Source organism: Mauremys mutica, chromosome 12 (assembly GCF_020497125.1).
Source record: "Mauremys mutica isolate MM-2020 ecotype Southern chromosome 12, ASM2049712v1, whole genome shotgun sequence".
NCBI classification, from domain to species: domain Eukaryota; kingdom Metazoa; phylum Chordata; order Testudines; family Geoemydidae; genus Mauremys; species Mauremys mutica.
This window is the reverse complement of record NC_059083.1, coordinates 21,562,835-21,589,127: the sequence shown is the minus strand read 5'-3', so window position 1 is coordinate 21,589,127 and position 26,293 is coordinate 21,562,835. Positions and strand designations below refer to the sequence as shown.

Here is a 26,293-nt window from a genome sequence, read left to right as displayed (position 1 = left end):
TGACAGGAGAGGGGCGGGGACGGAGCGCGAGCGCCATAAACTGTAGCCAGAAGGGAGGGGCGCGCGCGCATGCGCAACGGGGCAGGAGCCAGGTGGGGAAGGAGCAGGGAGAGAAGGGGCGGGGCGGGGCTCAGGTGAGGGGCTGAGAGGGGCGGGGCTGAGAGGGGCGGGGCTCAGGGAGGGGAGGGATTGGGAGGGGTGGAGTCCAGGGAGGGGAGGGGCCCACTTGGGAGGAGGGGCTAGGAGGGAAGGAACTGAGAGGAGAGGGGTGGGGTCCAGGTGGGGGGCGGGGCTCAGGCAAAGGGAGGGGCGGGGCTCAGGGCAGGGTCCAGGTGAGGGCGGGGCTAAGGGAGGGGTGGGGCCCAGGGGAGGGGCGGGGCTCAGGCAAAGGGCGGGGCGGGGCTCAGGGACGGGAGGGGCCCAGGTGGGGGGCGGGGCTCAGGCCCTTTTTTTTTCCGGGGGGGGGAGGGTGTTACAGGAACCCGCCCCTCAGCAAAGGATACGGGGGGGTCATTGGGGAGCAGCAGGGCCCCCCCGGCACCGATCCAGTGCCCAGGCCCGGCCTGCAGGGAGCCCTTAGCTCAGGCGTCTCCCCCACCCCCCTGCGACCCCAGTGGCTAACTTGGGGGGTGGGGCAGCCCCACCTTCCTTCACGGCGAGACCAGCCGGGCGACGCTCAGCCCATGACATGGGGGGGCCTGGCCTAACATGGGTCCTGCCCCTGCTGGGCAGCATGGGTGGGGGCGGGAGATGGGGTGTGGCCCAATCGCTGGGGGGCACAAGGGGTCAAGGCAACAGCAGGGGGCCAATCGTTAAGAAACGTGGGTAATTAACAGCACCTGCTAATGGGGGTGCGTGTGTGTGTGTGTGTGTGTATGGGTGTGTGTGCGCCCGTGCGCAAAATCCACAGGATTTCCCCCACACACAAACAAAAGTATGTGGGAGCCAGGACTCCTGGGTTCCCTCCCTGGCTCGGGGAGGGGAGTGTGGGCCGGTGGTTAGAACAGGGGGGTGGGAGCCAGGACTCCTGGGTTCTCTTCCCAGCTCTGGCTGGTGGTTAGAGCAGGGGGCCTAGGAGCCAGGACTCCTGGGTTCTCACCCCAGCTCTGGGAGGGGAGTGGGGTCTAGTGGTTAGAGCAGGGGGCCTAGGAGCCAGGACTCCTGGGTTCTCTCCCTGGCTCTGGCAGGGGAGTGGGGTCTAGTGGTTAGAGCAGGGCAGGGAAGGAGCCAGGAGCCAGCTACAGGAACGTGTTTGTGTTTAATTCAAATGATCTTTATTCCACATCCATGAAAACCAGCTGCCAGACGGGGAGCAGCTCCCCCAGCCCCCCATCAGGGCGGCCCCTCCTCATCCTCGGCGCTGCCTTCCTCCCCTGGCGGCGTCTCCTCCTCTTCCTCCCGCAGGAGGGCCGTGCTGAGGCTCTGCAGGTCGTCCAGCACCGCGGCCAGGGTCTCTGGGGGGAGATCGTAGAAGGTGAGGGGGTGGGGGGCGTATCCCCGCCTGGGTGGGGATCCTGGCAGGGGGGAGGGGAAGGCAGGGGGGCCACAGCCCAGGTGGGGCAGGGGGATCCTAGCAGGGAAACTCTAGGGGGGCCACAGCCCAGGCTGCAGGGAGTCGGGTGGGGGGCCCCTGGGTGGGCCATGGCCCGGGTGGTGGTGGGGGGATGGGAGCACTCTGGGTGGGCCATGGCCCGGGTGGTGGTGGGGGGATGGGAGCACTCTGGGTGGGTCATGGCCCGGGTGGGGGTGGGGGGAGGGAGCGCTCTGGGGGGGATCCCGGTGGGGGGCTGGAGGCAGGTCGGTACCTTTGGAGGGAGGCCGGGCTCCCCCTTTCCCCGGCGGTGGCTGCTGGCCGGACCCTACTGGCTCCCCTGGGTCCCGCCGGGCCGCCAGCCGGTTCCGCTTGTACTGGGCCAGGAGCCCCTCCTGCCGCAGCGTGGCCTGGGGGGAGAGGCGGGGTTAGGAAGGGGGGCGCATGCGGCTCCCGGGGGAGCCCAGGCCTGGGACACAGGGGCTGCGGCCAGGCACTGGGGGCCTCCAGCAGGGACACCCCCAAGCCAGCACCTACCAGCAGCAGGTTCTTGTCTCTCTCCAGCGCCTGGAGCCGCGCGCCCAGCCGGCCCGTCTCCTCCCGCTTGGCTTCCTCCTGCAGCCGCGCCAGCTCCTGGCTCCTGGCTCTGTCCCGGGCCGCCTGGCGCTCGGCCTGGCGCAGGGCCACCACTGCGGGGAGAGGGCGGGTGAGGGGGCTGCGGGGGAGCCGGGGGCTCGGCTAGCTGGGGGCTCGGCTGGCTAGGGGGGGCGTCTCTCACCAGCCTTCGTGTGCTCCCTTCGGGCCTCGCCGAGCCGCTGCTCCAGCTCCGAGAGATCCCGCCGCAGCCGCGTCTCCACCTCCGTCACCTTCTCCTGGAGGGCTGGGGGGCAATGGGGGGTTAGCGCTGACTGCCAGGGGAGAGCGCCCCCTGCTGCTCCCCGCCTGGTCCCCCCCACTGACCCTCACCGCCCCCCTGCTGCTGCCCGCTCGGTCCCCGGTGCCCCCCTCTGACCCTCGCCGCCCCCAGCCCTGCTCCCCACAGCCCAGCACCCACCCCTGCTCCCCAATACCCCCTGCCACTCACCCCCCCAGCCCTGCTCCCCAATACCCCCTGCCACTCACCCTCCCAGCCGGCTCCCCACAGCCCAGTGCCCCCGCCAAGCCCCCACCCCGCTCTGCATGGCATTCCCTGCTGCTCCCTGCAGCCTGGCACCCCTGCCAAGCCCCCATCCCGCTCCCTGGCACCCCCCCCCAGAGCCCCCACTCCAATCTCCAAAGCCCCCACTGAGCCCTCGCATTGCAGTCCCCCACCGAGCCCCTGCTCCTCTCCCTGCAGCCTGGTGCCCTCCCCCCGCAGCATGGCCCCCCACGCTGACCCCTGCCCCACTCTCTGCAGTATGGCACCCCCCTGACCTCTGCCCCACTTCCCGCAGCATGGCACCCCCCGCTGATCCTCTCCCCTCAGCATGGCACCTCGAGCTGACCCCCGTCCCCCCGCCTGAAGCACCCCCCCAGCCCTCCCCACCCCATACCTCTCTCATAGTCATGCCGCAGCCCAGCCAGTTCCCGTCTCAGCCCCTCGGCCTCCTCCAGGCTCTCCCGCAGCTCCCGCTGCGCCCCCTCCAGCTGCCCCTGCTGCTGCTGCCACTCCCGCTCCGCCGCCTCCTTCTGCTCCAGCGCCCCCTGCAGGCTCCGCGTCGCTTCCCGCAGCTCCCGCTCCGCTGCGACAGGACGGGTTTGTTATGGACCTGCCGGGACCTTGGGCCTCCTCCCTGCACTTCCAGCTGTGGCCAGTAGGGGCCGCACCCCAGCCAGCGGTGGGGAAAGACTGTCAGGTGCGGTTCCACCTGTGCCACCGGGGGCACCGTCGAGCTCGACCCGGCCCACGTACCTTTCTCCCGGGCTTCGGCCACCTGCTGCTCGAGGATCTGGGCCCCCTTCTTCAGCTCGGCCACCAGACGGTCCCGCTCCTGGTGCAGCAGGGCCAGCTCGGCCCGGAGAGCCTCGTGGGACAGGCTGGGAGGGAAGGGGGGAGCGAGGGAGTCAGATGGCCCCCGCAGGAGTCCTGGCTCCAGCCCCCCTGCTCTAACCACTGGACCCCACTCCCCTCCCAGAGCAGGGGATAGAACCCAGGAGTCCTGGCTCCCAGACGCCTATACTCTAACCAGTGGACCCTACTCCCCTCCCAGAGCCAGGGATAGAACCCAGGACTCCTGGCTCCCAGCCCCCCGCTGCTCTAACCACTAGACCACACTCCCTCATGGTGCCCCTACAAGCGCTGTGCCATCGGCTGGTTCCCGTCCCCAGGGTGGGGTGGGGCTGGACAGGACTCACCCGTCGTTCTCTGACCCAGCGGCCTTGGGCTGCTCCTCTCTCTGCAGTCGAGCCAGGGCCACTTTACGAGACACCAGCCCTGCAACGGCACAGATGTAGCGCTATGGCCCAGAGATGCAGCCACCTCTGGGGTGGGGCGGCTGGGAACATCACCACAGGGATGCTGCAGGGGATGGCCCATCTGGCGCTGAAATGCAGCCAGCTCTGGGGCAGGGTGGCTGGCAACAGCCGCACAGTGACTCCGCTCAAAAGTTTGGGACAGGAAGTGAAGGGGGATCATGTACTCCGTTGAGACCCACAGAAGATATGATCCGGGACACTGGGCTGGATGGGCCCATAGGTCTGCCCTGGGGCAGGCAGGATACCGGGGTAGCTGGGCCCTGTGGGTCGGATTCAGTGCTCCGGTTTGTCCCTCTCACCTTGGATGGTGTCGACTCTCTTGGCAGCGAAGGTGACTCGGTTTCCCAGCCCTGCCAGGTTCAATGCAGCTGCCTTCAACTCCGCCTCCTGCCCCCCAACCTGCTGGTGGAGCCTGTGGTCAGGACGAGACTGAGGGTCAGACGGCATGACCTCCACACCCCGACCAATCACACACCTCACGTCCCACCCGCCGGGCCTACGACCCCAGAACTGTAGGATGAGGGGACAGACAGGGCCGTGACCTCAATCACGCCAGCCCCAGGGGCTGATGGTCCACAGATGCCAAAACACGGCAGCAAAAAATTCTGGGTAGCGGGGGTGCGGCAGGAGCAGCTGGTTATAAGTTCATGCTAATGGAGGGACAAGATCAGAGCCAGAGATCCTGGGTGGGGCCAGATCAGAGCCGGCGCCCCCTAGAGAGGAAAGGGCTCTAGTCCCCAGGGCCCCCGTGTTTGTCTGTGGAGCGCCCCCGAGAGGTACCTGCTCACGATCTCCACGAGACCCCGCAAGGCGCCCTCGGCTGCTTCCACCTGGCGCTGGAGACGCTGCCCTGAGTCCTCCTGGTGAGACAGCTCGGCCCGGAGCCTCTGTAAGGGAGCAGAGTGCCAGTGCCAGTCTCAGCCAGTGCCTGCCCCGGGTGCCATCCCTCGCCCCCTCCGAGCCAGCCAGTGCCCGCCCCGGATGCCATCCCCTGCCCCCCTGAGCCAGCCAGTGCCCGCCCCGGGTGCCATCCCCTGGCCCCCTGAGCCAGCCAGTGCCTGTCCCGGGGCTGGATGGGAGGTGGTGCCCCCTAGATGGGACAAGCCCCATTCCCCGCCCTCCTGAGCCAGTCAGTGCCTGTCCCGGGGCTGGATGGGAGGTGGTGCCCCCTAGAGGGGACAGGCCCCTGCCCCACTCCCCGCCCCCCTGAGCCAGCCAGTGCCTGCCCTGGGGCCGGATGGCAGCCAGTGCCCCCTAGAGGGGAAAAGCCCCATTCCCCGCCCCCTTGAGCCAGGATCAAACCTTGCTGTTCACTCGTTCCATATCGGCCTCAGCTGTCTTGTCCTGAAGACTGTGAAGCAGCAGCGCCACCTTCTGATCCCTCGACTCCACTTCGCCCTGCAGCTCTGAGACCTAGACAGAGAGTGGGGGATAGAGCTATACCGGGGCGGATTCTGCGCGTCCGCGGACGTGCCCAATCCCTCCGTCTCGCACAATTTTGTAGTTTCCCGCATAACAAACGTTTTGCCTAAGAAGTGCTGCGGTTCCGTCTGTTGCCCACCAGAGGGCGCTGTGCACTGGAACAGCCGGCGGCTTTCCTGGGACTTTGGAAGCGGAAGGCAGCTGGGCGAAAGTGCCCATGAAATGGAAGAGTTCATGATTGTAAGGAACGGTAGGAGGGAGAACAGCGCAATACAGACAATGGATTTCAAGAAGGCGACTTCAGCAAATTCAGGGAGCTTGTAGGTAAGATCCCACGGGAAGCAAGTCTAAGGGGAAAAACAATTGAAGACAGTTGGCAGTTTTTCAAGGAGACGTTATTAAGGGTGCAAGAGCAAACTATCCCCCTGCGTGGGAAAGATGGGAGGTCTGGCTAGAGACCCCCCTGGCTTACCCAGGAGATCTTCAATGATCTCAAACTCTAGAAAGAGTCCTACAAAAAGTGGAAACTTGGTCAAATTACAAAGGCTGAATATAAACAAACAACTAGTCTGTAGGGACAAAATTAGAAAGGCCGAGGCACAAAACGAGATCAAACTAGCTAGAGACATCAAGGGTAACAAGAAAACATTCTACAAATATATTAGAAGCAAGAGGAGACCAAGGACAGGGCAGGCCCGTTACTCAAGGGGGAAAGACGACAACAGAAAATGTGGAAATGGCCGAGGTGCCCAATGATGTCTGTGTTTTGGTTTTCACTGAGAAGGTTGGTGGTGATTGGACACTAACATAGTGAATGTCAGTGAAAACAGGGTAGGATCAGGGGCTAAAATAGGGAAAGAGCAAGTTAAAAATTACTTAGAGAAATTTGATGCCTTCAAGTCACCAGGGCCTGATGAAATGCCTCCTACTCCAGGAGCCGACTGAGGAGGTATCTGAGCCATTAGCGATTATCTTCGACAAGTCATGGAAGACAAGAGAGATTCCAGAAGACTGGAAAAGGGCAAATCTAGTGCCCATCTATGAAAAGAGAAGTAAGGACAACCCGGGAATTACAGCTTAACTCTGTACCCGGAAAGATAATGGAGCAACTAACTAAGCAACCAATTTGCAAACACCTAGAAGATAGTAAGGTGATAAGTCACAGGCAGCCTGGGTTTGTCAAGAACAAATCGTGTCAAACCAGCCTGATGGCTTGTTACCCTCTCAAAGAAAGTTTGTGGATGGGGGGGAAGTGGTAGACAGGGAATATCATTAGTAAGGCTTTTGATACGGTCTCGCAGGCCCTTCTCATACACAAACTACAGAAATGCAACCTAGATGGAGCTACTAATAATGTGGGTGCAGAACTGGTTGGAAAACTGCTCCCAGAGAGGAGTTAGCAGTGGTTCACAGTCAGGCTGGAAGGGCATCACGAGTGGGGTCCGCAGGGTTCAGCTCTGGGTCCGGTTCTGTTCAATGTCTTCATCAATGATTTAGCTCATGGCACACAGAGCACCCTTATACAGTTTGCAGATGATACCAAGCTGGGAGGGGTTGCAAGTACGTTGGAGGACAGGATAAGAATTCAAAATGGTATGGACAAACTGGAGAAATAGTCTGAGGAAAACAGGATGAAGTTTAATAAGGACAAATGCAAAGTGCTCCACGTAGGAAGGAACAACCAGTTGCACACACACACAATGGGCAATGACTGCCTAGGAAGGGGCACTGCGGAAAGGGATCTGGGGTCATAGTGGATCACATGCTAAATATGAGTCAACAGTGTAACACTGCTGCAAAAAAAGCAAACATCCTTCTGGGATGTATTAGCAGGAGTGTTGTAAGCAAGACACAAGAAGTAATTCTCCCGCTCTGCTCCGGAGTGATTAGGCCTCAGCTGGAGTATCTGTGTCCAATTCCGGGCGCCACACTTCAGGAAGGACGTGGACAAATTGCAGAACGTCCAGAGAAGAGCAACAAAAATGATGAAAGGTCTAGAAAACATGAGCTACGAGGGAAGATTGAAAACACTGGGTGTGTTTAGTCTGGAGAAGAGAAGCCTGAGAAGGGACATGAGAACAGTTTACAAGTATGTAAAGGGTTACAAGGAGGAGGGAGAAGAATTGTTCTTCTTAACCTCTGATGACAGGACAAGAAGCAATGGGCTCAAATTGCAGCAAGGGCGGTTTAGGTTGGACATTAGGAAAAACTGTCAGGGTGGTGAAGCACTGGACTAAATTGCCGAGGGAGGTTGTGGAATCTCCATCACTGGGGATTGTTAAGAGCAGGTTGGACAAACGCCTGTCAGGGATGGTCTAGATGCTGCTTAGTCCTGCCCTGAGGGCAGGGACGGGACTAGGTGAGATCTCGAGGTCCCTTCCAGTCCTATGATTCTATGTTGCGTCCTAGCGCCACTGCGCCCTCTGGTGGGCAAAGGCGGAACTGCATCGCTTCTTAGGCAAAATGTATTTTATGAGGGAAAATACAGAAGTCGATGCCCAGTTCTGCAGAACCCCCCTGGGTAGAGTTCACCACAGCACCCTGCCCACAGAGCCAGGTCAGGACAGAGCGGGGCACACAGGGCTGCTGGGTGTCACACACTGGGGTTCAGAACGGCTAGTGGGGGGAAAAGCGTTGAGCCTGGGGACAGGGGGCTGCGGGGTGCAGGGACACAGGCAGATGTGCCTGACTGAATGGGAGAGGCTTGGGGTCAGCCAAGGTCTGCATGGGGGAGGCTTCCCAACTCCCTAACCATCACCCCCGCCCCACAAAAAACCTTCCACCCACACCCAACACCCTCCAGGCTCCTTCCCTCTCCCTCAGCTCCTCCGTTACCCCTGACTCCCCCAGGCCTTTGCCCTGCTTCCGACGGGTGCAGGACATACAGCTCTGTAGTGTCATTTAGATGAATTACACAAAGTTGTGTAGTAATACGCCTCGTAAGGAATCTATTGGTCAAAAAATATTACCAGCATCGTTTTTTGTTGGGTCTGTATTGTTACCGACATACTTGCTGACAGTTTGAAATGAATCACCAAAATAACTGTAACTGGCATGATACTATTGTGTTATTTTGACAAATCAAATATGCAGAAGTTTGGCGAGTTTTCAAATATTGTGTGCAGAATTTTACATTTTTTGGCACAGAATTCCCCCAGTACAGAACCCAGGAGTCCAGGCTCCCAGCCCCCTGCTCCCAGCACTAGACCCCGCTCCCCTCCAGCAGGCCCTCACCTTCCTCTGGAGCAGGTTGGTGGCGTCCGCGTGGCTGAGCTCCTGGGATCTGAGCTGCACCATGAGGGCAAAGACCTTCTCCCGCCAGCGGCTCAGCAGCGACTGGCTCTTCTGGGCCGGCTCGGGCTGCAGGGGGTCACAGGGCTGGAGGGAGACACTGGGTCAACACCAGGCTACAGCGCAGCCCCCCGCAGCACAGCGCCCCCTAGAGCTGCCCTGGGGAACTGGGCCAGCCCTGGGTGCCCGGGGAGAGCGACCCCTGCTGGGCTCCCTGCAGCACAGCGCCTCCTAGAGCCGCCCTGGGGAACTGGGCCAGCCCTGGGTGCCCGGGGAGAGCGACCCCTGCTGGGCTCCCTGCAGCACAGCGCCCCCTAGAGCTGCCCTGGGGAACTGGGCCAGCCCTGGGTGCCAGGGGAGAGCGACCTAGTGGTGCCAAGGGTCCATTACCTTCCTGGTCAGCTCCAGCTCCTGCAGGGCCAGGATGTCGCTGAGCGAGGCCAGTCTGAGCTGCAGCAGCTCCGCCATCGTCCTCAGGGCGTCGCGCTCCCCTTCTAGGCACTGGGGGAAGGGGAGGGTGTGAGCGCCCCCTGCTGAGGGGATCAGTCTTGTCCCGGTGTGTGCCAGCACCCCCTGCTGGGGGGATCAGTCCTGTCCCCCCCATGTGTGTCAGCACCCCCTGCTGAGAGGGGATCAGTCCTGTCCCCCCCCCATGAGTGTCAGCGTCCCCTGCTGGGGGGATCAGTCCTGTCCCCCCCATGTGTGTCAGCACCCCCTGTTGAGAGGGGATCAGTCCTGCCTCCTGCAGGATGCAACAGGAACTGCCCGTGTGTAGCTCATCCCTCCAGAGCCCCCCCTCCTCACCTGCACCTGGCCGAGCAGCTGCTGCCTCTCGGGGCCCAGCCCGCTCCCCTGCTCCCCCACGTAGGTCCGCAGCTGCTGCAGCAGGGCCTGCTGGGAGGCCAGCTCCGCCTGGGACGTGCTGCGGGGGGAGAAAGCAGGGGGTTGACGCATGAGGATGGGGGCTTCCTGCCTCCAGGGGGCGCCATCCTGCGGCCGTTCCTACCTGAGCTGCTCCAGCAGGCTCTGGTGCTCCCGTCCCCTCGCCTCCAGCTCCTGCTCCAGCTGCAGGGCCCGCTGCCGCAGGGAGCCGACTTCAGCCCCATGGGCCTGGCAGAGACGGGAGAGCTGGGGGGAGAGAGGGGACCTGGGTGGGAAGAGAACCCAGGAGTCCTGGCTTCCTGCCCCGCCCGCTCTAACCCACCAGAGCCAGGGATAGAACCCAGGAGTCCTGGCTCCCAGCCCCCCTGCTCTAACCCACCAGACCCCACTCCCCTCCCAGAGCTGGGACAGAACCCAGGAGTCCGGGCTCCCAGCCCCCACTCACCTCAGCCTGGTGCTCCGCCAGCGCCCCCTGCAGACGCTCTGTCACCCTCTGGGTCTGCGCCTTCCCTTCCTCCAGCGCCGCCTGCAGCTCCCCCCGTGCCACCACCAGCTCCTGCTGGTGCTGCTCAGCGGCCAGCTCCAGCTCCGCCCTCAGGGCGTCAGCTTCTGCTTGGCCACGCCTCCTCTGCTCCTCTAGCTCCGCCCTCAGAGCATTCGTTTCTGCTTGGCCACACCTCCTCAGCTCTTCCAACTCCCCCTTCAGGGCAGTAACTTCTGCCTGGCCACGCCTCTTCTGCTCCTCTAGCTCCGCCCTCAGGGTCTCACCCTCATCCTGGCTCCTCCCCCTCAGCTGCTCCAGCTCCCCCTGCAGGCAGGCCACGGTGCTCTCCCTGGAGGCCACCGTGGCCTCCTGCTGGAGGGCAGCAGCTCGGAGCCCAGCTAGCTCCGCCTCCAGCCGCTGGATCTCGTGGAGCTGGTGGGAAATGAGCTCGGCCTGCTGGGCTATGGCCAGGGCGTGACGGGCAGCTGGGGGCTCCGCCTCCCTGTCCAGGGACCTGCAGGGGAGGGAGATATGGACGTGGGGCCTTTCACCTCTAGGGGACTGGCCCTGATCCTGCTGCCGGAGGGCAGGGGAGAGACTGGCTGGTTCGGGGGGCAGGGAATGGGACACGGCCTTTTACCTGGTCCTGGCTCCAGGCTCCTCCATCTCCGCTCCTGCCCTCCCCCTGGGTGCCCTGGCACCCCCTGCTGTCCATCTGTGCAGCTCATCTCTGAGGCGCTGGTTCTCCTGCCTCAGCTCCGTGAGCTCCTGGGGCTGCCAACAGGGCGGCCCGGCCCTCCAGGGCGCCGCTCCAGAAGCAGCCAGGGGCGGCGCCGACCTGCTCTGGAAATGGGAGGGAGGGATCAGCCCCCTAGGACCTATGGGAGAAATGACATGGAATGGGACCCAGGCATCTGGGATGGCAATGCATGGGACTCATCCTCAGGGTGCTGGAGATGGGGAATGGGACCCAGGCGTCCGGGATGGCAATGCATGGGACTCATCCTCAGGGTGCTGGAGATGGGGAATGGGACCCAGGCGTCCGGGATGGCAATGCATGGGGCTCATCCCTAGGGTGCTGGGGATGGGGAATGGGACCCAGGTATCCGGGATGGCAATGCATGGGGCTTGCCCCTATGGGGAGGAAGACCGGGATGGGGAATGGGACCCAGGTGTCCGGAATGGCAATGAATGGGGCTCGCCCCTATGGGGAGGAAGACTGGGATGGGGCATGGGACCCAGGTGTCCGGGATGGCAATGCATGGGGTTCGTCCCTAAGGTGCTGGAGATGGGGAATGGGACCCAGGCGTCCGGGACGGCAGCACGTGGTGCTGAGCTGAGGGGACTCTCAGAGCTGTGGTTGTTACCAGGGGGTCTGGGGGCTCCGAAGGCGGCCGGTGGGTCCAGGAGACCTCTGGACTCTTCCCTCTTGTCCATTGTCCCGGGGGCGGCTGGACGACTCCCCGTCCCTAGAGGGGAACAGACCGGCTCGTCTCTCTGCCCCGGCCACGTGCCCACCAGGCGGCTGCCGCAGCCTGGGGACTTACGATCGACCCGCCGATAACATCCCGAGCTGCTCCTTCCCCCATTCCCGTCCTACACTCGGCCCCCACAGCCCTCCCCCATACGGGGCACCCCGGGAGTCCGGTTCCCCCCCCACGCGTGGGGCACGCCTGGAGTCTGGTCCCCCCCAGCGCGGGGCACGCCAGGAGTCTGGTTCCCCCCCCCCACGCGCGGGGCACGCCTGGAGTCTGGTCCCCCCCAGCGCGGGGCACGCCGGGAGTCTGGTTCCCCCTCGCGCGGGGCACGCCGGGAGTCTGGTTCCCCCTCGCGCGGGGCACGCCGGGAGTCTGGTTCCCACCCCCACGCGCGGGGCACGCCGGGAGTCTGGTTCCCACCCCCACGCGCGGGGCACGCCGGGAGTCTGGTTCCCACCCCCACGCGCGGGGCACGCCCGCAGTCTGGTCCCCCCCACCCCGCGCGGGGCACGCCAGGAGTCTGGTTCCCCCCCCCCACGCGCGGGGCACGCCGGGAGTCTGGTCCCCCCCAGCGCGGGGCACGCCGGGAGTCTGGTTCCCCCCCCACGCGCGGGGCACGCCGGGAGTCTGGTCCCCCCCAGCGCGGGGCACGCCGGGAGTCTGGTTCCCCCCCCAAGCGCGGGGCACGCCGGGATTCTGTCCCCCCCCCCGCGCGGGGCACGCCGGGAGTCCGGTTCCCCCCCCACCCGCGCGGGGCCCGCCGGGTGTCTGGTTCCCCCCCCCCCACGCGCGCGGGGCACGCCGGGAGTCTGGTCCCCCCCCGCGCGGGGCACGCCGGGAGTCCGGTTCCCCCCCCCACCCGCGCGGGGCACGCCGGGAGTCTGGTCCGCCCCCCCACGCGCGGGGCACGCCGGGAGTCTGGTCCGCCCCCCCACGCGCGGGGCACGCCGGGAGTCCGGTTCCCCCCCCCACCCGCGCGGGGCACGCCGGGAGTCTGGTGCGCCCCCCCACGCGCGGGGCACGCCGGGAGTCCGGTTCCCCCCCCCCACCCGCGCGGGGCACGCCGGGAGTCTGTCCCCCCCGCGCGGGGCACGCCTGGAGTCTGGCTCCCCCCCCCACGCGCGGGGCACGCCGGGAGTCTGGACACCCCCCCCCCCCCGCGCGGGGCACGCCGGGAGTCTGGTTCTCCCCCAGCGCGGGGCACGCCGGGAGTCTGGTCCCGGGTCCCCACCTGTCCACACCCGGCTCACTCCAGCTCCCCCCTCCGGGCTGCGGGGAAACCTCGCGAGACCAACAGCCTCCCCTCGCGCCACGGGCCCGCGGAAACCCGAATGAGCCAATCAGCGGGCAGAGGGGCGGGATCATAGCGAGGCTCGCCCCTTTCCCCTAACTAACCAATCCACGTCGAGGGGAGGAGTCAGCGGGGGGGACATACGCCCTCAGGCATCGGTGACCAATCAACGGGGAGAACGGGAGCCAGCGTCTCCGCCCCCAGGCAGTGCTGACCAATCACAGCTGTAGGGGGCCAGGGCGGGGAGGATTGAGGGGCGCTGGAGGCCGGGCTGCCCGCGGTGCTGGGCTCAGGGGTCCTTCCCGCGAGCCTGGGACTGGGGGCGCCTGTATGTGCTGATAGTGCTTAGCTGTATTGCCCCATTGGGTTTGTCTACATGGAGACCCGCTCCGGATTCATTAAACCAGATTAATCCTCTATGTGGATGCCTTTAATGCAGAGGGAATGGTTTGTTCCGGTTTAGTTTAATTCTATGTTCATTTCCGCTCAGAGTTAAACTAAAATGGAATCGGGTAAGGATGTCCACATTGGGGGGGGGGGGCTTAATCTGGTTTAACTAATCCAGTTTCAGCAGAGAATCCGACATGCAACGCAGTCCCTGGAGGTGCTGAGCTGTATCCAAAGCAGATGAAACACCACATGGAGGAGCCCTTCAAGCAGTACAAGGACGAGCGGGTTTCTAGCTGGGCAGCATTTCTGCTGCGATTCTTCCCTGCTGTTCTCTCTGTGGGGCCGACTCAGTAAAGCTCTGCTTGCAGTGAACCCAGGCGTCCGGTGATTCTTCCCCCTGCACCTCAGCTGGGTCAAAACTGTCACAGCCCCTCTGCAGACCCACCAGCCGGCCGGGCTCGGGGTGAGGCCAGTAACCAGCGCCTGGATTCACTCCTGTTAGCTTGTGACGCCCGCTGGTGTCTAAACCATCCCCTCTGGTTGCTCCTCCCTTAAACCTCATCCCCCAGGGGGCTCGTGCCCCACAGAGACCCAGCTTCAAACCCTCCCCTGGCCCAGATCCAGACCCCTGAGGGGTTCGTCCTTGTAGGCTGGAGGCCTGTGTGTCTCCCCGCCAGAGCAGGGGCAGCCTGGATGGGGCACAGTGTCCCCCTCCTGTTGCACACCCAGCCCCCTTGCCCCATGGGGGGGGTCACTTTCCACAGCCCACTCAGTCCTTGGCTGCTCTGGGGGGGCTGCCGGCCAAGGGGCCCGGTTCTGGTCAGTGCCCTCGGCTGGTAGAGTTTGAGTCGTACGGGTGCTGCCTTCCACGGAGCCAGCCCAGCGCCACTTCACATGGGAGACAACCAGTGACCAGACCCAGCAGCACCAACCTGGGCTGGATGGGAGCCGGTGCCCCCCAGAGGGGACAGGCCCCTGCCCCATTCCCCTCCCCCCTGAGCCAGCCAGTCTCTGCCCTGGGGCCGGGTGGGAGCCAGCGCCCCGAGGGGACAGGCCCCATGTCCCATTCTCTAAAACCAGTAAAAGCCCAGACACACAACAGAACTCTCTACCCACGTAACACAAAGCCAGACGGTCTAGATGCTGCTTGGTCCTGTCATGATTCTGTGCTTCTGATTTGTTTTCTCCTGCCTGTTACCCCGGCCTCTGGCCCTGCAGCCGGCAGGAAGCTCAGACACACGCCTGAGCATCTTGCCTAGCTGCAGCCGACCTCTCTTCTGGGCAGATCCTGCTCTGCGGGGCCACCTCTGCCTCGGGCTCCTAGCTCATCGTGGCAGGAGAGATCCCAGCGCCCGCTCATGGGAATAAGAGAAATTAAAGTTCCCACTGCATAGACAGAACGGCCCGAAGGTCAGGGGGCTCCGTTATTGTCATTAAAGCAGCTTTTATTTTGCAGTAAAAAGAGTTTAACTCATTAACAGCCGTGCACTAGTGCATGGGACACAAACCTGTACCACAGCAGGAAAATGCGGGGGGGTGGGGGCAGCAGCAGGAGAGGAGCAGGATGTTTATTATCAAGGGAAGGAAACAGTCTTAGGAAAAGCCCCCCCCCGGCAACTTGAACTTTCCAACTTCCTCGCATAGCAGGCCCGAGTTCCCAGGCTCAGCACTGTGCTGAGTTCCAGTTCCTTTGGGCATTAGCAGGACACCCCCCCAGGTGCAGATCTACACAGGGGCCAGGGCTCGTTCATCCAGCCGGGCTGCAGAGATGGAGGGTGCAAGCGTGTGGCTGGGCTCCGGACAGCTGCTGTCAAACTGCTCCCTGGGGCTCTGGCCCCACAACAACGCCAGGGCAAGAGTGCCCAGCCTACGAGTTAAACCTGGCAGGCAATGGGTGTAAACTGCTGCCCCCACCAACGGCCCCGGGATGAGAGAGTTAAGCTCGGTTGTTTCCGTCTTGGGCATCATGACTAATAAGAACGGCTCTGCAGAGCAAATCTTGTCCTCGCTGATCCCCATGCAGCCCCCGCACCCCATGCAGCCCACATCCCCTCCCTATCCCACCTCCAGTAACCTCTGCCCCACCCCCCGACGGCCCCCATGTAGTCCCCATCTTGGCAACTCTTGTCCCTGCTCCCAGTGAACCCCCTCACTCTAACCCACTGGACCCCACTCCTACAGCTGGGGATGGAACCCAGGAGTCCTGGCTCCCAGCCCCCACTGCTCTAACCCACTAGACCCCCCTCCCAGAGCCGAGGAGAGAACCCAGGAGTCCTAGCTCCCAGCTCCCTTCTTCTAACCACTAGATCAGAAAAATAAAACACCTAAGACTGAATCCAGGGCTATGTCAAAATACTTCTCAGCAAATTGCTAAAACAGTATTTCAGATATTATATTCAGATAATTCTTCACAGCTTTGAGGCATGAAAATTAATCAAGTCTTGCTTTTTCCAGACTGAAATACCAAGGGTAAGTAAGGGACAAATATTCAGAAAAATAGACCCAAAATCTATGGAGAAAAACGTACAATTTGCATTCATAATTTCTGCAATTGTGAGTAGTTTGCCATTTGATCGGCCATAAATACACATAATTTGCCAATTTTAGGGCTGCCTGAACTCAAACAAATTCTGGAGAAGGTTTAATTCTGCTGGGTTTGAAAACAAACCGACTTTAAAAAAAATGTATTTTCTACTGAATTTGTTGGCTTTTTTGGTTTGTTTTTTTCAAAAACTAACAGATTTTTAGCAAAAATGTTGGGATTTTTCTCCAAAACTTTCCTTTTTTCCCCTCAGAAAGTGGCCAGATGTTTCCAAACCAAAACTGGTTCCCAGACTTACACTTTGCATCTAATTGTCTTAAACTAAATTGCAGAGACAGTCAGTGTAGCAAGCCCGTCAGGGTTCCCTCGTGTAGACGCAGCTCACGCCAACACCAGGAGCTTTTCGGATGGTACAACAAACACCACCTCCCGAAAAGATGTTAGTGAACCCGCCGGAAGCACTCCTCTGTCAACACCGTTGTGTCTGCATTGGGGGTTTTACCAGCACAGCCATGGGGTGTGTGTGGGTGGGTGTTGTTTTCACACCCTGCCACACACAGCAATACCCAGAGAAGTTTTAAGCATAGATCAAGCTTCACACCAGTTACTCCTGAGCCAGAACAAAGCACATCCACATGGGGGTTGCAACGGTTTTACTCCACCACGTAAAAAACAATTTAGGTCTTGTCTACACTAGGAAGTTGAACTGCTTTAGCTCATCCCGTCTAGCTACCCCCTGCAGTGTGGAGGCAGCTCTACTGGCATGTCGGTGCCTGTTCCCACAGGGGAAGGGGACTAAGCTAAACCAGTAAAGGCCCCTTCACACCAGTATAACTGTTTGCACACAGGGGGCTGTGCAGGTTTCTCCGTGTCAGTTAACATGGCACAGCCCTGGCTGGGGTTGGCACCTGGCTGGTTTTTCTCCTGCTGGTTGCCATGCGCCAGGGGTGTTTTCACTTATAACCTGCGTGGCCGCGCAGGGATCTTGGGAGGAGTGAGCCGAGTCACGTGGTGGAGAAGGGAGGGCGGGACCCAGGCTCACCAGCAGGGAGAGTCAGGAGTGGGTACGGGGGTGCGGAGATGGGGGTTTGAGTCCCAGGGGTTGTCTGAGAGGAAGCAGAGGGTCAGGATGGTGGAGGTGAGGGGCAAAGGCTATTTTGGGGGTGGGGCTGTTGGATTTTGGAGGTGGCAGCCCAACTAACCAGCCTTGTAGCCCGGTACAATTCTCAAGCGTAGAGGGAAACCCATGCGCGCGCCGCAGCCCAGCCTGGGCCTTCAGCTTTTGAAATTGTGGCCTTAAAACTCAATTGCTGCTGCCTCGGCGTCTGCCAGGGCTCTGAGGCTGGAACTGTCCGACTTTAACTTCTCAATGAGGCCCTGGAGTTCCCCTGCAGCCAGGAATCTCGTGCCAGCCTCGCCTCCCGGGCTCATTAGGGGCAGCACCTGCTGGACGACCTCTCTGAGGATGTTGGCCAGCTCCTCGTAGATCAGCAGGTCCTCGGTGAGCCTCTTAGCCACGCAGACCTTCCCCACTAGCCCGTTCACCAAGGTGGTACATTTCCTCAGCCCGTCCTGCAGGGTGACGATCTCCCCCTGTAGCATGGCCAACGCCTTTCGCTCTGCGTCGATTTGAGCCAGTCGCTGGTTATTGGCCGCGATCTCGGCCTCCACCTGCCGCTCCTGCTCCTCGTACCTGCAGACTTCTGCTGAGTAGCTGGACGCTTCGTTCGTGTGTCGATTAACGGCCTCCTGGGCCTCGCCTGCGGCTTTCTCAGCGGCATCCAAAGCTACCTGCCCACAGCCGACCATGATGGAGCCTGGTGGAAGCCAATATAACTAGTGGTAGGATGATGATTATTACCGGTATCACACTAGTGCTCGGAGGCCCTGATTGAGATTGGGTCCCCCCATCACGCCAGGTCCTGCACAGACCCCGCCCAAAAGAGATCAGGGCACCATCGCGCTCAGTGCTGCACATCTCCCCATCCCTGACCAAGTTTGGGGCCCTGTCAACCAGGTGCTGCACAGACACCCCCAACATGACAAGTGCTGTGGCGGGAGGGCTAGCTCAGTGGTTTGCGCATTGGCCTGCTAAACCCAGAGTTGTGAGTTCAATCCTTGAGGGGGCCATTTAGGGAAGTGGGGTAAAAATCAGCACTTGGTCCTGCTAATGAAGACAGAGGGCTGGACTCGATGACCTTTCAAGGTCCCTTCCAGTTCTAGGAGAGAGGATATCTCCTATTATTATGATCCCCAACAGGGTCCAAGCGCTGCACACGGGGAGGGGTCCTGACTCCCCTAGTGAGCGGTTAGTTCCAAGCCCCACCTTGCTATGGGACGCAGACCCTCCCACAGCCATCGGGGAGGCAGCGTTTACCTAGGACTCACCCCCAGCCACTGAGGGAGCTGGAGGCAGCGCAGCAGAGAGTGGGGCTGGGGCTGGAGCTGGGGGTGGGGAGCAGCTGGGAAGAGCGAGGGGGGGCCCCTGGGCAGAGGGCCCAGCGCAGGGAGAGGCCCCAAACCAAGTGGCCCTGCTGGGCAGACTGGGAGGGGGAGTGTAACCCCGACGGGGGGCCTGACACTGGGAAGAAGGGTCCTGCCACCCAGAACCTGAGGGCGGGTGGCCACCACCAGAGCCCGTGTCCGACCCGCAGTGTCCCTGCAGCACGGCCAGGGCCTGCCAGGGGCCTGGGCCGTGCGAGGAGCCGACTGAACTGCCCTGGCATCCCAGAGCCGCCGGCTGTGACGTCCCCGGGCCACAGAGCAGGTGACGGGTTTTCCTTTCACCTTTCCCGTGTTTCCTTATTCTCTCTTTTTCCATCGGTGGCTGTTTAATGAATTGTATTTGCTTTGAGCTGTGTGTGATGATCAGTGGGTCAGGAAATGTTCAGTGCAGAGAGCCCCCCAGAGTGGGGACACCCCAGCCCCGGCCCTAAGTGACCATGACAAGGTTGGGGGTCGAGCCCCCCAGGAATCCTGGGCCCAGCCTTGTCGGGGTTACGAGGACTCTGCCCCACAGGAGGGTGGAACGGGAGCCCTCGAGGTCAGGCAGCCTCTGGGTGAAGGACTCAGATTCCTTCACTAGCACATTTCACCGGGGTCGTGTAGAAGCCAGGAAAGTTCCCACAATAGCAGGACCATCCCCCGCTTACACAGGGTCTGTTCACAGCTCTGCCAGGGCCCCGCTGGGTCACCTTCAGCCAGTCACTGCACTAATCTGTGCCTCAGTTTCCCCCTCTGTACAATATGCATAATTGTGAGTCATCTCCGGAGAAGAGGGAATTTTAATCTCGGTGTCCTGATCAGTCCTTAGCATTTCTGCTGAAACTGCAACCTGGGCTGGGAAACCCAGTCTGAGAACCTGCCAATGTACTTCATACAGTACAAAACATCCCCTGAGAGAGAATCAGACCCACTGCCCCAGAGGGGAAAGGCCCTGTGCCCCGTCCCCTGTACCCGAGCCAGCCCCTGTAGGGCTGGATTGGAATTGGTGCCCCCTAGAGTGGATAAACCTCTGCCCCATTCCCCAGCCCCTTTATACTAGCCCGTTCCTTGGTTCGCCATGCTCAGTAGAGATGAAGAGAACAGAAATTACTAGACAGGGGACTGATTGGACCCATCCTATCGCGCCAGTGGATGGACGGACTCTCCAGGTCCTAAATCCCTGGTAGCAACTGCAAAGTGTGCGCAATAAGGCGCCATGAGGCTGTAATGTACAAACAGCACAAGCCACTCACCAGCAATTGTCCCCAGGAGAGGAATAAACATCAGCCCGATGCCAATATCTCGTGTCAGTCGGTTGCTGTCTGCGTCCGCTCGTCGTCTCTGCAGCTCGGCCTGCATTTCTCCAAGCTGCCTGTTGGCCCTTTCCAGCATCTCTCTGGCCTCTCTTTCCGACCCACGGCAAGAGTCCAGCTGGATCCTTAAGCGCTCGCGGTTCCCTTTCTTTTCCTTTTGCTCGTCCTGCAGGCTTTTCTTCTTCGCTACTAGCTCCTCGGTTGTGGTATCTACCAGCTCCAGCTGCCTTCCCAGCTCCTCTTCTGCTGCTGACATCTCTCGGGAAGCTGCCTCGATTCGTTCCCGGATTTTCCTGTGTGCATGTGGATCTGTCTCGGCTTCGAGTAGGTGTTGGGTGAAACACACCAGCTCCCTCATCCCTGCCTCAAAACGGTCCTGGATGACCAGCTTATAACCCTCATCACGTCCAGAGCAAGTGGAAAGAGCCATGGGGAGCTGCCACGAGATGATGTCCTGCCTGCAAGAACAAAATAAGTCTGAGCATCACAGACAGATGTTGGGTCCAGCTGTTAGCAGAGGCCAGCTGTTATCCAATCTGTGCACTGTTACACCTGGGCAAGTACAGAACAACTCCACTGGTGCTGCGGGGTTAATCACCAGTGTGAATCCAGAACAAGATCAGAATCCTGCCCTGACTCCACTGACATCAAGGGGTCACTCCAGATTCACACCGGGGTCACTGAGCTCAGATTCCAGTTCAGGCTTCATTGATGGCAGGGGGGTCACTCAGGATTCACACCGGGGTCACTGCGATCAGATTCTGGCCCTTTGTATGATTCCTCAGAAGTGGAGAAGTTCTGTGGCCCCTTCAGGACTGAAGGATCTTCTACTGGACAAATTGATTCCTTCCCTGCATTGCAAGTACGGGTCTAACCTTCCCCCTGCCGTTCAGAAACCCAAGGCGCATCAGCTCCAATAAGCCGCGTCACGTCTGTAATTTAAAGGCTTTTAATGGGAAAGGGTCTCACGTAACCACAGAACAAAGGGTGGCCCTGATTCCCGCCGTGATCCTAGTGTAACATGGGGGTGACTCTCCGTGTCACCTGCTCTTGCGGGGGCATCGCTGTGGAGGAGATTTTAGCCTTGACAGCAGGGAAATGTGATTTTTCAGACCCAGCACCTGTTGTGGGGTACGGGTGGGGCAGGAAGCAGCTCCCTGCCTCAGGTGGGGAGTGGTGGGGGCGATAAAACCAGGGGTAGGGGTGGGTTTGTACTGACGTAGGGCAGGGGCAGATGCAGGGCTGGGGGCTGGAAATCAATTGATTTGGCAGCTCCAACAAGCTCTGCAATTACCTATAGGTCAACAAACCGGCTGATGGCATCATTGGCATTTTCCAGCATCAGGGCCGGCCTGTGGGAAAATGGCACCCTGGGCAAACTTGTATTTTGGCACCTCCACCTCTTCATCCCTGGGCCCCATGGACTCCCTGGACTTCTCCCACCCCATCACCAGGGGCGGCTCTAGGCATTTTGCCACCCAAGCATGGCAGGCAGGCTGCCTTTGGCGGTACACCTGCGGGAGGTCCACCGAAGCCGCGGGACCAGCCGAAGGCAGCCTGCCTGCCACCCTCGCAGCGACCTGCAGAGTGCCCCCCATGGCTTGCCGCCCCAAGCATGCGCTGGGCGTGGTGGGGCCTGGAGCTGCCCCTGCCCATCACCTCTGGGCCACGCTGCCTCCCCCGGTGTTTAATTTTGATTGAAAGAGATGCTAGAACTCAGCCCTGGCACAAATTAAACACGGGCAGGGTGACCTGATACCAGCGAGTGCTGGCTGGGTGCCCAGCTCTGAAGGCAATGGCACTGCCAGCAGCAGCTCAGCAGTAAAGGTGGCCTGGTGTGTGGTGTATTGCCACGCCACCCGTATTTCTGTGCTGCTGCTGCGTGCTTGGCATGTGGCTCAAGGCAGGCTCCAGGCTGTCACATGGGGGCTGCATCTTGCCAGAACCCACAGCTCTCCTGCAGCCCTCTGGCCACTCCTGGTTCACCAGGGGTCCCATTTCAGATTTTGGTGGGGTGGGGGAGGCAACTTTTCATCATGATTCTAGGGGATACTTAAACACCTGAAAACTAAGGTGGCTTAGTTGAGGAGGCCACTTTTGTATGTCAGAGCAGGCAGTGGCCCGTGCCCCTCCAATTTTTTTGCTAAAAATGGGGCGCCCCCAGGGGCCCTCCCATCTGTCCCCCTATCCCCTCCATAACCACTCGCCCATGCAGGGCCGGCTTTAAGCCGATTCACCTGATTCCCCAGAATCGGCCTAAGAAGGCCCCGTGCTCGCGCCTTAGTGGGCCCCGCTCCAGGGGTCTTCGGTGGCATTTCGGTGGCGGAAGACTCCCCACCGCGAAGTGCCGCTGAAGCCCCGGATGTAGAACTGATAAATGAAATTGTTTTTAATTGTTCACTTTATTAATGTAACTTCATAAGTAAAGTTTTATGAATGAAACAACATTCATTCATAAAACTGGTTACCCCAAGAACTGGCTAATTGACAATGAAGATGCTTGTTAAGAGCCATAGCTGGTCAGCCAGCTGCCCTTGTAAGTTTCACTATCAGTCCCATTCCTGCTTAAATCAGTGAGACTTGCATTGTTTCAGTATTGTAACTTCTGTTCACCATTTATTACACTTGTCTATATTGTACCTTCTGTTCACTGTTTGCCATAGTGTAATTCAAGCCCCATTTTAAAACGCTCACTCGATTTTGTAAAAGCTTCCTCCAACCTTCATTTTTGCAAACCCTGCTGTAATCTTATTAGTTAATTTAGATGTGTGACTGAGGTATGTATGAATGATGGAATCAACCTCCAGGCCAGCCCCAGCCTGTCCTGATGAAATAAAGTTCAAACCCCACCAGCTGAAGACGCAGACAAGAACCCTAACAAAGTAAGCAGAGGCCACCCTAAAAAGAAAAGGTGCAATAGAAGGAAGATCAAAGCCAGGTCCCAGGCTGAAAGTCGCCTGCAATTGACGGGTGATCAATCACCAAACCCAGAGGCAGCGTGACACAGCAAGACCTATAGACTCTGGATTCAAACTAAAGCCTACAAAAAGGATGGGTGAGATGAAAGACTTGAAGGGTAACATTCTGCTGCCAACATGGAAGGGCATCGGTGCCTGCCCAACAGAGACCCAGCTCGTCCTTGTGCCCGGCTTTCCTGGCCAGTTAGCCACCACAAGCTACAAACCCAGCTGCAAAATCAAGCCACGAACTCAAACTATGTTCAGGACTGGTAACTATGCAACAGCTGCAGAACATCTGATGCATGTGTGTGTGTGTGTATAAGTATTAGGTATAATGTGTGTGTATAAGGATTAAGATATTAGTTATTGGTAATAAATCCAATAGTTATCATAATAAATGTGGCATCTTTGTCTTGCCCCCTGAAAAGATCCTGTGTAGTTTTGTCTGTATAACACGGACTGCCGCCGGGTATTGGAATGGGACCCCGCGGGTCATAAAGCCAGCCCTGCGCCCATGAGCCTCAGAACTCTTTATACTCCACCTCTTATGGCCTTGGGAAGCAGAGAAAGTCTGTAGCACAACATCCCTGTGTGACGTTATTGATATAAATGGGAACCATATAGAACATGGGTTGCAACCAAGGTCCTGTGGTGGCACCAAATCCTAAGTAAAGGAGGTCATGTAAGGTGTCTAAGACCAGGTTCTGGGTTGCTGGTTATGATTATGCTGTCTGTATGTCTGTGTATCATTTTGTAGTTTAAGTATAAGTATTGGCTCTATACTGTCTGTTATGCTCTGCCTCTGGGAAGTGTCCCAGACAAAGCTGATGTTAGCCCGGCATAGCTGGCTTGATGGCCCATTAAAGGGCCATCAGCTACACAATTGACCCATGGAGAGAAGGCAGACACGCCTTGTGACTCAGCAAAGTATGCGGGGACTGGCCCATGTGACTCCAGACTCCATTTTATTTTTGCTGTAAGTTTCCACCGTGAGGACAAAGGGATTCTTACACCTGGAAAAGTCTATATAAGGCTGATGCATCATCTCCATCTTGTCTTCAATCCTGCTTCTTACCTCTGGAGGGACTTTGCTACAAACTGAAGCTCTGCACAAAGGACTGAAGGACCCATCCCAGTGGGGGATGTTTTCCAGAGACTTAATCTGAACCTGCAGTTTACTCCAGCACTGCTGCAAGCCTGAACTAAGAACTTTGCCATTACTGTATGTAATTGATTCCATTTAACCAATTCTACCTCTCTTCTCTACCTTTTTCCCTTTGTAAATAAACCTTTAGATTTTAGATTCTAAAGGATTGGCAACAGCGTGATTTGTGGGTAAGATCTGATGTGTATATTGACCTGGGTCTGGGGCTTGGTCCTTTGGGATTGAGGGAACCTTTTTCTTTTATTGGGGTGTTGGTTTTCATAACCATTCATCCCCAGGACGAGTGCACTGGTGGTGATACTGGGAGACTGGAGTGTCTAAGGAAATTGCTTGTGTGACTTGTGGTTAGCCAGTGGGGTGAGACCAAAGTCCTTTTGTCTGGCTGGTTTGGTTTGCCTTAGAGGTGGAAAAACCCCAGCCTAGGGCTGTGACTGCCCTGTTTGAGCAATTGGTCCTGATTTGGCACTCTCAGTTGGGTCCCGCCAGAACAGCTCCGTCACACCCTGACACTCCCCTGATGCTTCCCCTGTGTTGGTGGCTGGAAGCAGGGCCAGTCCAGAGACCTTACACTAGCCAGGGAGGCTCTTTGCAGGGAAATTCCCAGGAGACTGTTTCTGGGCCCTCTGCACTGGCAGAGCAACAGAAAGAGGCCTAAGCGTTATGGAGAATGAGGGCCTAGGTGTGTGTAACAGTGTGGTTAATAATCCTTCTTAACCGAAAGCTTTGGCTCAAGCCTGCAGCTGGATCTGTACAGATCCTTTTGTATTCTGGGAATTTTAAATAATTCCAGGCTACCCAAAGGGTAGTTTTCTAAACAAGCACACAGGGGTCTGGAATATTTTCTACTAGCAACAATTTCCGCTTTGATAGTAGCTATAGAAACAGTGAAACCCAAACAAATAAACTATGCATCGTAAGACCATGATATCAGAGTTTCCATCTGTATAAATCACTTTCTTCCCGGCCTGCTGAGTGTCAAAGTGTCCTTCACTAGTGACCAGCTTAGTGGTGTTCAGGAACTTTAGTGCCCAGCCCCACAATGGAAAAGGGCAAGGCTACCACTCCCAAATTCTAATAGACCCCTGGCACCCTCAGAACGGACAAGCATCCTCTGTCACCTTGGGACAAATTGGGTCCAGATATCGGGAAAACCAAAGGTTTAACCCCCCCAAATAAGCAGTTAAACCAACAGACTGCATACTGCCTGCGTTACTGCACTATAAAAGTATATTCAGCAACGAATCCTGTGGCACCTTATAGACTAACGACATTTTGCAGCATGAGCTTTCATGGGTGAATACCCACTTCGTCGGATGGGTGAATACCCACTTGCATCCGACGAAGTGGGTATTCACCCACGAAAGGTCATGCTGCAAAACATCTGTTAGTCTATAAGGTGCCACAGGATTCTTTGCTGCTTCTACAGAACCAGACTAACACGGCTACCCCTCTGATATATAAAAGTATATTGAGAGAGATCTTTTATGACAGCTTGTAATGGTTGACAATCACTGTGAGATCTGTATACCAGGCTGAGGTTATGAATTGATGTATTTATATATATAGAAAACTGTGCTCATGTAAGCGAGGGAATGGTCCCGCTATCGTTAGGGACTTTCCTGGCTTCCGGTGGAATCCGATAGCGAAAGGATCGGAGTAAGTTAGGGTTGCCAACTTTCCAGTTGCTGAAACCAGGACACTACAGCATGAGTTTCTGTACACTACATCATTAGTGCTGGCTGCGCTTTCTCCCCCTGCCCCAAGCCCTACTGTCTGCCGCCCGCTCCTCTCCCCTACCCCCCCTCATTTTCTGCTCTCCCCCTCCCCTATCCCTCGATCCTCTCTACCCTCCCTCCCTCCCCAGGGGTTGAAGCAAAGCAAATGAAGTCTCTGTCTGCTTTGCCTTTATATGTCCATATACTGCCCTTCTGACAAACAAGAAAACAATCACGTGGAGAAACAACCCACTTCCAAGAAATACAGGCATAAACATGTTTGACATTTTCCCTCATGAATGAGCCCACTTTGGTCCTTCATAACCCCATAGAATTTGTGACCACTATGTTCATGGCACTTTCTAAAGCCATACCTTAATTACATTCATTACTCAATAACGTCTTATTCTGAGCAATAAGGGTAGTGTTTCATTTCCTTGGCATCCAAAAATCAAAGACTTCTGGGCATGGTAACAAACGCTACATCATAGTAACGTTGTACAACAAAGCTATACATTGTGTATATACCAGAGCAGGGTTAGAATTCAGATCCTTGAGATTTCAATATTTGCAGAGAGGATAAAATGCACAATTTCCAGTAACAACAATAGAAAAGTAAAGTCTAACGCTCTTCTGACTGTGCTAAAGAGGGTGGGGATTTTTGGTGGGGTTTTTTTTGTGGGAGGGGGTGTTGCCTTCATCTAACACTATTCTTGAATTTCTACTTTGGGATCTACCAATTCTGAAAATATTGACAGAAGTCAAAATACTTCAGCACTGTGCCAGGTTGCATATCATACTAGCTTTATAACATGAAACTTTAAGACGCAGAAATAGAATGACTGAGACAAAAAGTTCCTTTCTGAATTCATTGTGGCAATTTCAATCTGC

General features: G+C 58.4%; 1 protein-coding gene across 1 annotated transcript in view; it reads right to left on the bottom strand.

Annotated features, from left to right (window-relative positions):
- Positions 1-1,202: 1,202 nt before the first annotated feature.
- LOC123344838 (coiled-coil alpha-helical rod protein 1-like) overlaps positions 1,203-26,293 on the bottom strand; it is a 72,801-nt gene continuing 47,710 nt past the window's right edge. The window contains exons 2-18 of the mRNA XM_044981321.1: positions 11,432-11,533; positions 10,705-10,942; positions 10,026-10,578; positions 9,705-9,826; positions 9,503-9,620; positions 9,089-9,199; positions 8,642-8,785; positions 5,288-5,398; positions 4,766-4,872; positions 4,285-4,397; positions 3,866-3,944; positions 3,423-3,547; positions 3,064-3,252; positions 2,310-2,411; positions 2,069-2,220; positions 1,806-1,941; positions 1,203-1,454 (exon numbers count right to left, since the gene is read on the bottom strand). Coding sequence (XP_044837256.1) covers positions 1,333-1,454; positions 1,806-1,941; positions 2,069-2,220; positions 2,310-2,411; positions 3,064-3,252; positions 3,423-3,547; positions 3,866-3,944; positions 4,285-4,397; positions 4,766-4,872; positions 5,288-5,398; positions 8,642-8,785; positions 9,089-9,199; positions 9,503-9,620; positions 9,705-9,826; positions 10,026-10,578; positions 10,705-10,942; positions 11,432-11,501 — 2,592 coding nt within the window. The 5' untranslated portion in view covers positions 11,502-11,533 and the 3' untranslated portion in view covers positions 1,203-1,332. The remainder of the gene's footprint in view (positions 1,455-1,805; positions 1,942-2,068; positions 2,221-2,309; positions 2,412-3,063; positions 3,253-3,422; positions 3,548-3,865; positions 3,945-4,284; positions 4,398-4,765; positions 4,873-5,287; positions 5,399-8,641; positions 8,786-9,088; positions 9,200-9,502; positions 9,621-9,704; positions 9,827-10,025; positions 10,579-10,704; positions 10,943-11,431; positions 11,534-26,293) is intronic.